We start from the raw sequence: 13,668 nt of genomic DNA, 5'->3' as shown, positions 1-13,668 counted from the left end.
AGCACAGTATATCATGTTTGCTTTTGTTTATCGATATTGTGATGATTGCACTTACTCTCATGTGTTTGTATTTGCGTTTGTGATTGCGTATGCATCCGTGTTTTGAGTGTGTCAAAATGATGTTTCTATCTGTTCAGTACTGAACCTAGAAATGTTCTTTCCTACAGTGTTTTTGAGTGGTGCAACCACTCCCTTACGGAGCTCTGTGTGTCTGGCTGGCTCTGGCTGGCTGGGTGGCTGTGTCCGTCCGAGCATGAAAATAGCATGGCTGTTTTAAAATAGCATGGCTGTTTTTTAGCGCAACCTAACACATACACGCACATATTAACTGTATATATAGGCTATGATGATTTCGGGTGTGCCAGTACAGTACAGAGAAACGCTGCCCACCTCTCCTCTACGTACAGGTGTGTCATTTTTGGTAATAATACTATTTGTTTGAAAAGTGTTTTATGTTCACACTTTCTTCTCTCACACATCTCAATTTGAAGATCTCAATTGTGGCAAAATGGCAGCATTGATACTCTTGACACCCAAGTAGCGACACATTGGTTTTATAGTCTTTGATATGACCCGGCTGGGTATTGAACCCTGACCTCCTAATCTCAGTTTTCATACAGTCCAATAGTGGATTCTGATCCAATATAAAATACTGATTCTGGGGGTGGGTCTGGAATAATTGCTGATACTGTGGTGGAGTTGGGTTATCTATTATTATGGTTACCTCTCTCTGGTTCTTGCAGGCAGGCCTGTGGATGCTGATGGGCCTGATAAGAGATCCTAGTCTGCATGTCCAGGGTCTACATGGCTGCCCACTTCCTCCACCAAGTCATTGCTGGAGTCATCACAGGTCAGCCAACCTGGAGAGAATAGACTGACAACTGAACCTGTGTTCAGTTGGCTGCAATATCTTGACTATTTCTGTCCCCATACCCAGAGTTAACGGACTTAAAGGACATTTTGTCTCCCGATATGATGTAATGCAAGTTATGCAACATTATGCACCCAATAGCATATACAGTAGCTTATACTTTTTAAGACAACTGGCAACTAAAATTCTAATGTGGCATCAGGATAAGCAAACAATACTTACGTAGGTCCAGGCCAATTAAGCACTTTCCACCTGGCTTCCACCCGTTTTTGTGCATATCATCATTATAGGCAAAACTTTTCTATATAACGGTCCATCTTCACTTCTAGGTATAATAGTGGCAGAGGCTATATCCAGGGTGGAGTGGATCTACAGTGCCAGCATGATGAAGTACTTCTATGTCACCCTCTTCCTGACCTCCTTCGCTGTTGGCTTCTACCTGTTACTCAAGAGTCTGGGCGTCGACCTGCTGTGGACGCTGGAGAAAGCCCAGAAGTGGTGCATAAGGGCAGAGTGGGTCCACATGGACAGCACCCCCTTCGCCAGCCTGCTGCGCAACATGGGGACCCTGTTTGGCCTGGGCTTGGGTCTGCACTCGCCACTCTACACAGAGTCTAAGAGCAGCAGAGCTTTCAGGGTGGGCTGTATAGTAGTCTCACTACTGTTGCTGCAGCTGCTGGATGGGATGACATTTTCCTCCAAAGACAAGGTGCTGTTCCATGGACTGTCCTTCACTAAGAGCGCAGTTGCGCTTTTAATTCCAACTGCTTTGGTGCCCGGGGCTCTGTGCTGGATATTCCCAGGAAAGAAAAGCTACAAGAACTTGTGAGTCAGGGGTGGTCCTGTAATGAAAATGCACTTGTGGGACAATTGGATGGACATTATAGGGGAAATACACTTCATGGAAAAACTAAGAAGATAAGTTTCACAAAAAGTGGGATCTCATCCTCCAGCCCATAATGGTCAATGAATGAGGTGTCCTGTGTGTTTATAGTACCGTTTTTCTTTCCATGTCCTATTTTTGTGGAGAAAGAAAAGAAGAAAGAACATGCACTTGTGGGATGATAGGTTTCATTTTATTAGTTGATGAATAAGTTTCTCCTGTATAGGAGTAAATTGGTGCTAGCTCTGTTTAGGAGTAGGATCATTGAAAAATAGCTCGTAGCGCGCCACTCGGTGGTGATACTGTAGCTTCTTTCTCTGGATGCGTTTCTCCGTTAGATCTAAACCGTGTATGGGTAGACTGTGTAGATTGTTAGTTTTTGCTAAAGTATATATTTGTATGAAAATGTCTAAATGGTATTGTATTGATAGATGAAGCTATGTTATTTTGAATAACAAAAAAAAGGAATTAGTTTAATAAATCCTTTTGTTGACATTGATTTTTTTGGTATTGAACTGGTTGCTGGTTCAAGCAAATTCTGTTGGTTTTCTCAGAATGTCTCAAATTGATACTGATTAATTATCTGGTAGGAACACTCATTAAATATTAACCTGAGCATGCTCCATCCACTCCATGATTCCACATAGCGACACTCTCTTTCAACACAGCCTCTTGAGCTTAAACGGGCAGAATGCATGAATGAATGAATGTAGTACTAAACATGTGTACACCCAAATATACCCAATATATAATTCCAATTCTTCTGTCAGGCAGAAACCTCTTATATTTCCCCCCACGTAAATTAAGGCCCTATAGTTTATCATTTGTCACACAAAAGTAGCAAAAATAGCATCTGAAAACGCATGCATTGCAGTATGTAGATCTTTGCGATTCTTTTTTAATTCTGAAAAGTAACAGTTTGGGATATATATGTATGTATGCAAATCATTCTGGCGACATAATAGCCATATTTCCAACCAGCAAATCCCAAGTCTCCTTTTTGTCTTATCTACAAAGGCCCTAGTAACTTGTTTTCCTGTGCTTATCTCACTATGGTGTATAGGTTCCACTGTGTGTGCACACTGTGTGAGTTCTAGGGAGGGATTCCATTCTATAGACACCTGGCCAGCATTCTGTCACTGCGTGAACAGTGACGAAGGGGTGTGCCAGCCATCTCCACTGGCCCAATCCAGAAGCTGATCAGATGGCTGTTGACGTCAGGAAGGTTGAGCAACATTACTACATTCCAGTCAGTCTGCATATTAGCACACTGTTAACTCAAGCCTGTTCTTCTCCCCTGGTCCTGGGGCAGGCCTATTCTTACTATTCTTGCAGACACGTGGCCAAATGACAATATAAACACAATGTTTTAGGGCGAAAACATTGTGTTTATTGTAATCATTTGTCAAAACTCGAGTTGGCTTTGTCCGCGGCGTAAACGTCTTTAAATAAATATTTTTTGAAAATCCTATGGGAGAAATGAATGGGGAATTATTTCCTGGGCCACTCGTCGTTCTGAAAAGGGGCGGGACTGCAACACCTTTTTGGTCATGCACCCCGTTACCTCCTGACCTAGCTGACACCACCCCCCCTCCCCCCCCCCCCCACATGGAAATAAAATTTGCATAAGATATATATTTCCTATTTATACATATATGAACCTGAATATGGCATATATAAGCAGCATAGGCTAAATTCTGCATATACTTGCCATATATTGGCATATGTTAATATATTTATAATAAAACCATAGCACCACCATTACCCTTTTCATGTTGCGCACCACCTAGAAGGTGCTCGTGCACCCACCACAGTTTGGGAACCACTGCTCTATACAGTAAGTCCCTATATTATTCATTAAACTAACACATGACATTGCCAGTGCTGCCATCTATAGGTCAGAATGTTCACCCTGCTGCACCACTCTTGTAACAGTACACAGGGTTCCCGGAGGGGGGGGGGGAGAACCCTGTGTACGCTCTGCTGCCACATCTGGCGGAATCAGGTTAACACTCTTGCCCCAGACTATCAACTGTAGTGTATACGGAGTACTGACTGAGGTCACATTCATACCAGAGAGCTTTGCTGCGATTAAAACGAATCCTGCTGCAGCAAATAACCGCATTTTACTCCGCCCAAAAACGTGGGTTTCGCTTCGAGTCGCACTTGACTACGATTCGGTGCAGGTGTGAATGCAATCCGCAGTAAATAAAGGAATTGAAGCAAACATAATGTGGCGGGTGAGGAGCTGAACACAGTTGGAGACGGAGAAAGCATATTTTACGCAGCGCAAAGATGTCCCGTTACTGTGGATAGACGTGGTCGAATAAGGAGACTGAAGCCCTGATCGAAATGAGGACGTACATTAATCAATTGCTTAAGAAAACACATAAAAACACTGCAGTGTATTATAGCCTACATAATATTCTGTCTGTCTGTGCCGTAAACATGGAGTGCTGTCACTGTGTGGGACTGGGGAGTTATATCAGTGCGCCCAAAAGAACAGTGTATGGCGGCTGCGTGCGTAGAGAGAGAGAGGGGGGGGTCCCAGACGGCACGACACATGCACGTTATGAGTGTAATTTTATCACCATAGATTTCACTGTGTAGGCTATAGTTTATGAATGGAACACATTGATAAAGGTCCCCCCTGCTGCGTTTCCAATTGCTGCGAATGACAGTGTGAAGGCAAACCGCAGCCAATTAAATATGCAAGAATCCCAATTTCCCCGCCCATACGGATCTGAGTCTACCGAAGTATTAGGTGAGAATCTGACCTGAGACTCGGTTGTCACTCAGTGTTGGCTAGATGATCAGTTGTTCTCAAACTGGGGTCTGGGGATTTTATTTTAATTAAAACCGTATCACAACTCATGTCCCCTGACCACGTCTTTTTTAAATAATCTGATCAGCAGGCTCAAACATGTCAATTCTCTCTATGTGGAAGAGTATAGCTGATATCTAGAGGTCAACGGAGTAGACTGGTCTATACAAATATACTATAGCTATTGTTTGTGGTTTACATATTATGACCCAATATTGGCTAAAATGGCCATTATCGTGTTGCACTCCACCTCATCAATCAGGGGTCTTCTAGCCCATCCCACACTCTGGCTGACAAAAAGCCTTTAGCAAAAAGACATTAACATGCAAAACCATTCAAACTCTTATCAAAAAGTGTTTATTCAATAAATCCAATCCCTTAAAACATAAGAGATACTTTGGAACTAAGAAGCCAGTGAAGCTAAAGCTACCACTTCATACTTCTAAAAACATTACATTGACTCATCTAAAATAAATAACTATTCTGCCATATCTATGTCCAGCATAAAGAGTTCAAAAATTAAGAGCTACTCATTAATTATGACTGCAATTACATTACCAAAAAAGAGCTTTCTTGTTACATGGACCATGAATGACCAACCTTAAGTTGTGGTACAAATGTGTCTCTCTCAAGGCCAAACGTAACGGCACATTCACTGAAGCAGTGGGTGTCTAAAAACCACACACACTTGACATCGTCTTGAACTTTGTCAAAAACGGAGCCATTAATGAAACAGTTTCACAGTAGAGACATGGATGGACAAGATGTTTTTAATTAGATTAAAAAAAAATACACAGCGTGTTTTCCCCTCCTTCTCGAAGACCTCACCGATGTCTCTACTCACCGATAGGTTTCAAAAGGGTTTAAAATAAGGACAATATTATTTAAAGTAATACTGTGACAAAACTCTTGAGTTTGTGTGATTGAACTTTCATTCACAGAAAATAGTCACTTAAAGCCCATCACACACCGGGTGCGCAGCGACGCGGCAACGCCTGGAAAATAGAACAGTGGCGTATCGGAGCGTCAGGCGAGGCGTGAACGCACGTCGGACACCGCCGGTGTGGGATAGGTTAATTGAAAATAACGGAGGCGGCTGTTTTGACGCGCAGCGTTCGCAGACGGTGTGTGTAGCCTAATATAACTAAGTTGCTTATTATGATTGATGTGACATCACATTCTAGAGAGCAACCCTACCTAGACAGTGTGTACAGCTTGCTGTATCACAGACTTGAATGCTTGCAAAGGCAATACCTGCTTACCTGTGCAGTCTTGTTGATGTGCAAGTACTTGTCTGGTGGATTCCTATACTGAATGACAGAGGTGTGTGCCTGTCAAAGCTGGACAAAGGTACAAAAGATTAAATGCTCCTTCACGCTACCACTACCAAGTACCAACTGATAGATAGGGCTTTATTGCTGATAGTGTGAGAATATGAAAAGCATATTGAATTATCTTTGAGCATAAAATGTGCTTTATAAATCAACTTGCCTTGTCTTTGCTCAGGGAAAATGTATTCAAGGAAAAGATGTGATAAAGCAGATTTGCTAAACCTATCTGTGAGTTCAAATAAGTTGATAAAAGTGTGATTATTTTCTGTGAACACAATTTTCAGTGGTCTCAAGAGTTTTGCTACAACATCACCTTGATACAATATTTTACAATTAAAACAAACAAACAAAAAGTACGAGTAAGCCTTTCATCAATGGAGGCTAATGGTTTTGTACGGGGCTGGACTGATTGTGTATGAGTGAAATGGCATCTGGTGCTATGCCTTCATACCAGGGGTTGGGCTAGTTCGACTAGCATGGTAGGGATTGGGGAATAGAGGCAGGTCTTTGAAAGTGATGCAAGATGGACAGCGGTTGGACATACATCAGTATAGTGCGTCCGTATTGCTGCTTCTGGGCCTTTTGATCTTCTCAATGTTCTTCAGGATCATGTCGTGTAACGTTACCTGTGTTCGATCAGATATTAGGTTAGAAATGCTTATACAATAATGACAGATTAAATTAGCAAAGTATGATTTTTTTCATGTTAACATATCCTAGGTTTGTTTCTCCAAGACAACATTATGAAGACAATGTACAGAAAACATATTATAGGCAGACGTACATATTGGTTTCTGAGCTCAGAAACAATGATCTTCAGACTGATGTACTCCTTCTCATCAATCTCTGTTACTGTACGCCTGTAGTCCTCCTGAGGAAAGAAAAATAACGACAGTATATCATTCCATCATGCTTTCTATAGACTAAATTTCCACTGAAGACATACGAATATATGCACACAAGAGTTGTAAAATTGCATTTACTCACCACATGTGGGTACTTTGCAATTTTAGACACCAGTTTTGCTCGTGTGATGTAGTATCTGGAAGTAAAGAAGAGAACAGTAATAAGCACAATCACTAGACGATGACAATTAAAAGAACATACATTTGGCACTTGCAAAACAATTGATAAAAAACTAAAAACACCCTACGGGATTTTGCCCCCTCCGTACCTGAAAGCCCCGGCCTATATCAAGCAGTTCCTACCTAAATGCTACTTTGCTAGTCTAAGTCATCACTCTCTCATCTTGACTGTAGCACTCACAATTATTCACCTGGTAGTATTTAATCAGTACTATACTGCAGCTTCAACAGAAAGCCAATATCGAGAAAAGTTTCTGTATTAATATCTCGATAAACATATGCTTAGACCAGTGATTCCCAACATGTGAGCCGCTGCACTTTAGTGTGCCGTTTGAAATGGCCAGGTGTGCCGTTTGATTTGAACAGAAGTAGCTTCAGTAGCCAGGCTTTTATTTTCGTTGAAAACAAGTAACTCCGACCCTCCCCAGACAGCAATAGAGAGTATGCACATGCATGATTTTCCCATCAGGACACGCCTCCCTCACCTAGACTGAGTGGCAAAACATTGAGCAGCAGGGAGTGTTGGAGTTTGGAAGCGCTCGTTGGAAATCACTCAACCGTCCTGCATACCACCTGTTTCTAAATGTCACATAATGCAGGAGGCAGCAAAATGTTGTGTTATTGAAAACAAGCACTTCCAAACTCTGACACAAAAATAATGAAATGCAGGGCATTTCTTGACAGAAAGTAGCTCATAACGTTTCTATGGTGGATTTTTATGAAACAAAAACTTTGCAGATAGAAAGAGGATAATTCAAGCTTTTCGTACAGCTGCAATGTTGGTGAGTTTAACATTGTTTAATGCAATCAGACAGTACTTTTCTGTTTGGATGAATGGGCTGTCAAGGCCAGAAAGTAGTTTTTTGACACTCAGTGGGCGTTCCCGCATAACTTCCAGGTACGATGATGTCACGTGCATACCCTCTATAGATACTGCAGGGCTCAGTGGGCTGCCATGCGGTCCGTTGTTGCAATTTGCATCATTGTTGTTGTTGCCCATCCCCACCAGTCTAACGACCCTCGGCCATAGAAATGCTAATGTATGGCTTTGTTTAGATGAGGAGATCACGCCTGGCACGTTGAAACGATGCAAAACGCATTGTGAGTTGATCATGTGGAGCCTGCTTTATGCTGGTGTTTTTTAAGCTGACCTACAAGCCCACACTGTGTTGCAAGAGCGGCTGTGGTGGGCTTACAAATCGCAGGGGCAGAGCTACTGCATAACAGTAACATTCACGACAATAAAGAGAGAGAAGCAGAGTAGCCAGTCCTTCATGTTTCACGTTCGCTGTTGTCATACCGTAAATTCATACGTTTCTCAAATGTAACTTTCAAGTGAACTTTATGGAGAAGTATTTCTTGCCTGGCTGCGGTGAACAAACATGTGTGATTCAGTGTGTCACAGACACTAGCAGTGAAGACGTTCTTAACTTTCTGTGTGTGCACTTAAACTTTGTTGATCATGCTTGACGTGATGGAAGCATTTGTGTTCGCATTGGTAGGTCAGGAAATAAAATATAAATATATTTGTATATAAAACTAGCCATCTTGTGTATATGAGAGCAAATATTTAGTTCTAGTTGAAAATACATTGTAGCAGCTGTGTGTGTGTGTAAAAAGTATGTACCGGTATGTATGTGTGTGTGTGTATATATATATATATATATATATATATATATATATATAATGTATACACACACACACACAGTATAAAAGTATATAGATTCATACCCCCCGCATCTATGTGTGCCCTGGGATTTTTTGGCTATGAAAAGTGTGCCCTGGCAGAAAAAAGGTTGGGAAACACTGGCTTAGACAAGTACCATAATACCTTGATATCTGGTCCAGGTAAGACGCAGCCTCCCCCTCCACTGTTCTGAGTTCAGCCACTGTCTCCTCTTGGATTGACACGCCAAAGTTATTTCCGTCCTCTATCCTGGGGATTAGCAGCTGGACCCACATTTTAACCTGCAGAATAAAGCAGATGCTGACCGTAAAAGTAACACCATACCTCATCCAATACCAGGATGATATAATACAATGGCAGCAGCAATGGTAACTGTATTAAGACCAACAGGGCAGTGAAGAATCTAAATCAGTGGTTTCAAACCTTTTCATAATATGAAAAGGTTTGAAACCACTGATTTAGGGCCTACTTTCCATATATTATATGGAAAGTAGGCCTACTTAACTGCGAGCAAGAGGAGTTTTCTTACAATTGCCAAAACAGCAAGAGGATATATTTCACATTAACCTTGAGAGGTTCTGTTGTTCTTTATTTAATTTGAATTGAACAGACTCATTTTGTTTCATTTCTCAAAAGGTTGAATTATCCCCATTTGAAGATTTTGAGTTGAACATAGATTGATTTATATTTTTTGTTTTGGGGTTCCTTATTTGAAATGCATTGAAGTGAATGGTAACTGAATTTTGAACACTATTTACGTTGGTTGATGCTTTTTGTTATTTTCATTGAAAGCAAATGTAATCTAACCCATCCCTGTGTCTAACGTTCAATACACGACTGTTCCAATCTAATTGAAGGGTTCTTTATTTGTATTGAGTCCTTTATCCGATTTCCGAAAAGGAGAGGCCTGCCTGGCACCCCAAATAAGATACTGAGGAAACCGTTACAAGGGTCTACTTCAAAATCTTGAAGCATGTTTATTTTAATGATCCATCAATTGATTGTGTTCCGGCTTAGATCAATGGATCTAATCGTATTTATCGTTATCACAATGAACATCATATTTTTTCAAGGTTTTAAAGAAATGATACCATCATGCCATTTCTTATATTTACGTTATATTACCATAAAAATCTTAGTGTTCTGCCAAATATTCTAAATGATTACTATACTGAAATGTTTGGCATGGTTTCAGGTGGTAAACTGCTCTTGAGGACAACCACAGCCTTCTATTGTAGCCTGTTAAATGACTTTCCTGGAGCAGTTAGGAGTCAAGTACAATTAATTTACATTTAATCCAAATTTGTTTGGCGTTACTAAATGGTAATGGTAAATGGTGCATTTATATAGCGCTTCTATTCAAAACGGTTTACATAGATTGTGCATTACATTCACCCATTCACACACATTCATACAACAAGGGAGGGAATCATGCAAGGCAACAACCTGCACATCGGGTAACCTGCATATGTGGGTAATTGACAGTGTCCACTCAGGAAATAAGGCCTATTTCACTTGATTCTTTTGACAAAGTAGGATTTAATGCCGTCATTTGTTAATTGATTTCACTAACTATGTTCAAAAATGGATGTTAGGCTAATGTGCACACCTTTTAACAGTGCTGTATTAATTTGCACTGTAAAAAAATGTGAAATGTACCACTGATTGACACTTTTGAGATGGTTTTTAGATTTTTTTTAGGAGAGAAACAGAACGTACTGTGTTGCATTTCTCTATGAGTGTCCTGATCTCTGGTTTGACCTTTTCGATCAGGTCGACAAGCTTAGCGTTGCTCTTCATCATCCCACCGGGCATGACGAAGACCTTGGTGCCAGTCACTGGGTGGAACAAAGTGGAGTGGAAAGGGTTGAGTTTCAAACACAAGGGACAATTGTAAATACGATGGATGGGTCATATCTGAAGACACAATTAGATAAAGTATTTTACGAGATTATATATATATAATTTATAAATATGTGAATCAGAAATTATATGGTGAATATCCTGGACTTTTTATATTCATTTGGATGACAGTAAACCTTCTTAACTTGATTAAAAACATTGGACAGGTGCATTTAAATCAGTAGTTACATTACATTACAAGTGTTTACTAATGCCGAGGAGTCCCATGCAGGTGGCGAATGCAACTCATATTGGAAAACACAATGTCATCCTAAACACAATGTCATCCTTTGGGTGTAGAATCTGTGGATGGCAGTAGTGATCATTCCTAATTTCTGAGTCTCATGGAAAATCCACATATGTTTCTGTCTTTGGTGTCCAGAGTTGAAAGCCTGTTCTGTTCAGCCTAACTGCGCTAGCTAGATGATCCATGCTGGCTCCTGAGGATTTATTGATTTCACTGTACAAGTCTTATACTCACCCTTATCCTCCCCAGTCGCATCCTCAAGCTTCCTCTTTTTGGCATTTTGCTGTGAACACATTGAACCAAACTTAATTAGGCTACACGTGACATGACAACTCTAAATGTATTCACTAGTCTAGTCTAGTCTAGTCAAGATTAAGTTTCCATTTTTCAACCTAGCCTCACCGCTTCCAATCCATCGTGCAAGTTTGAGAGCAAAATTGGGTCGGGCACTGTAAGGTTAATCTCTGAGTGGATCTCCTTCAGTTCAATGATGTTTATACAGGGATCCTGAAAGACAACAAAGGAAACATGGGCTTCTAGATCTGGTTCTTTGGTTGCACACATTGTCAACCTACAAAAAGAGGTAGGTTGGTATATTTGATTTATTGCATGAGTTGTCTGTAGCCGTTTTCCTTATATTATAAAGCACATTTTAAGCAACCCTTTCAAATGTCACAAAAACTAAACAGATGTGAATTAGGTAATTTTCCATCCTATACTGTAATTTGAATATTATATTAGGAGTTGGGTCATTGAACTAAGCAGTTGGTCTAATTCTCGAGTTAGTCGAATCGTATATTATTTGACTCAATAGTCAATTTGACGCTATTTTACAAGTTCTGCTGACTTTTGCCCACTTGAGCCCATGTGCATGACTGATCAAAATCATTTTCCATTATTCTACCGTTATTAAAAACGATTAGGCCTAATCGATTACTCAAAGAGAGAATTTATTCAGCAAGTGTTTCCAGCTTATATTCATTAACGTGTGTAAAACACGTTTATATATATATATTTTAATTTTGCCATTATTATTTTTCCTGATAAAATAAGTTGATAGAAACACAGCTTTTGTGACACATACTTTAAGGAAGTGATCCAGTTCCAATAACTTCTTTGGGAAAAAATTTGCAACAAGGTCCTCCGCCTGTAAGAGGGAATCTTTTGGTTAAGTCTTGCTTGCAAAACATGACAGTTTATTTACGCCATCTCTGTGTAACTTCCATGACACTCACCTCTCCTGTGATCCGTTCCCTGAAAGCATCCACCTGTTTAGACAAAAATGTTAATAGCAAGTGACTGTGTGCACTTAGATGGTAGGTAAACTTATAAAGCCACCCATGCAAAAAGCCTTTTTTCATTATGTTTGTTCAGTAACAGGGGTCTCTAACTGTCTCTAGCATGTTAGTAAACAGAAAATATATTTGCAGGACAGGTGGGTTATCAATTTAATTCAATGAGGAGAGAGAACACATCATGATTTAGCAGCTTGTGTTCAAACTCTCAGTTCTGTCAACTCATTTGTTTCATCACTTCCAATTTCACTTGGTTATGCTGTACGTACGAGTTCTCTTTCCTGATCGATTGGATGAAATTGATATTCTGACCTGAAAATGTATTTTCTGTTTACTAACTAAAGAGGTGGTGGGATGGCCATGGGGATATCCATAATGAACCAATGCTGATTGATTGCTAATTATGGGAATATAGTTATGCAACACTTATTTTAACCACACTCAAATCCTGTGTTAAGCCATTTGTAACTGGGTGTGCAGTTGAATTTGCAGAGGATTTTACAGTGAAGACGATTGCAATTGCTGCATCAATGTTGTCATATAGGTCTTTAGACCCTTATAATGCAACATGACATGTTTATAACATGATAGCTAAATGCCGGCTGTACACAGTACTGGACGAGGCCTTGTATTTTGCCGGCAAATGGTTGACTGTCTGGCATAGAAAGCTGCGTGTATTTATGCAAAGTGGCACGCGCTGTCACGCATTCAATCATTGTGAATAAGGGCAGCTGTGTAGTGATCGATAGGTTTGTTTTGAGGAGTGCAGCAGAACAAATCCATGATCCACAGCTCCTGTTCTACACAGCCCCGCCGGGTGGGTCGGTCCCAGCCAGGCCTCATGTGAGCTTCCTTCACCACACTAGTAGTAGCATTAGCCCTGGATGATAGCAACAACATGCTGCACTACAACGTTTACATGACGAGCCCAGCGGTAACCTTTTTACCTTGGTTTTGATTTCATTGTCCACTTTAAGGAGTGAAGACATCTTACACTTGGTCAAAGACAGAGAGATTGTCCTAACAACAGCATTAAATTCCACTGAACAGACGTGTGGTGTTCTGTCAGCCTAGCAGCCACACTTTGTGTGAGCTTAAAGATGACGTGATCACCGCGCGCGCACAAAGGCTGGTGACGCGCTAGACGGTTACAAAATGACAAGTTGAGCACGCGCATGCGCGATTCCTCATAAATGAAATTCAATATTATAATATATTATGAAACATTATTTTACATAAACTGTATTTATACATCTACACGCTGCAATGGAAACTTAAGACCCCAGGGATTTTTGTGATAGTCCTTTTAAGGTGATCATTGTAAATAAAGTATTAAAATAAAGCAATCAAACAAAGCTCTGTGAGCTTTGAGATATTTGCGCAATTTGAGACCGCTTTTGAAGACTTTTGACCCAAATTGCATGCTCAGTCAGACTGGTTCAGTCAAGTAAATTAAATCCTAAAACATCATTCTCTACTCAGTACCGGCTGCATGCACCACCAAAGCAACGGCTGGCTGCAACCCGAACCCGCCACGATAAAA

At 40.5% G+C, this 13,668-nt stretch overlaps 2 protein-coding genes across 2 annotated transcripts in view; one reads left to right on the top strand and one right to left on the bottom strand.

Moving 5' to 3' along the window:
* Positions 1 to 1,733, top strand: part of g6pc1a.1 (glucose-6-phosphatase catalytic subunit 1a, tandem duplicate 1) — a gene marked incomplete at its 5' end in the record, with an annotated part of 3,180 nt that extends 1,447 nt beyond the window's left edge. Inside the window, 3 exon segments of the mRNA XM_083786716.1 lie at positions 748 to 773; positions 775 to 850; positions 1,201 to 1,733. Coding sequence (XP_083642842.1) covers positions 748 to 773; positions 775 to 850; positions 1,201 to 1,700 — 602 coding nt within the window. The 3' untranslated portion in view covers positions 1,701 to 1,733.
* Positions 1,734 to 4,919: 3,186 nt separating this feature from the next.
* On the bottom strand, positions 4,920 to 13,224 carry psme3 (proteasome activator subunit 3). Its single transcript, XM_083787803.1, has 10 exons — positions 13,073 to 13,224; positions 12,066 to 12,098; positions 11,915 to 11,977; positions 11,233 to 11,337; positions 11,065 to 11,113; positions 10,401 to 10,519; positions 8,826 to 8,962; positions 6,897 to 6,951; positions 6,694 to 6,780; positions 4,920 to 6,535 (listed from the first exon to the last, which is right to left on the bottom strand). The coding sequence occupies exons 1-10, from the start codon at positions 13,112 to 13,114 to the stop codon at positions 6,455 to 6,457; spliced, it is 771 nt and encodes a 256-aa protein (XP_083643929.1). The 5' UTR covers positions 13,115 to 13,224; the 3' UTR covers positions 4,920 to 6,454.
* Positions 13,225 to 13,668: the final 444 nt, after the last annotated feature.

This window comes from Protomyctophum parallelum (genome assembly GCF_964188405.1).
Source record: "Protomyctophum parallelum genome assembly, chromosome: 17".
Lineage (NCBI taxonomy): Eukaryota > Metazoa > Chordata > Actinopteri > Myctophiformes > Myctophidae > Protomyctophum > Protomyctophum parallelum.
This window is presented reverse-complemented; position numbering and strand designations above follow the sequence as displayed.

Excerpts from the sequence above, each read along its gene's own strand:
- psme3 (XM_083787803.1), bottom strand. The coding sequence starts at position 13,114 with ATGTCTTCACTCCTTAAAGTGGACAATGAAATCAAAACCAAG. Across the intron at positions 11,114-11,232 it reads TGCACGATGGATTGGAAGCG|CAAAATGCCAAAAAGAGGAA; the intron begins GTGAGGCTAGGT and ends ATGTGTTCACAG. Across the intron at positions 6,952-8,825 it reads TACCTGGACCAGATATCAAG|ATACTACATCACACGAGCAA; the intron begins GTATTATGGTAC and ends CTTTACTTCCAG.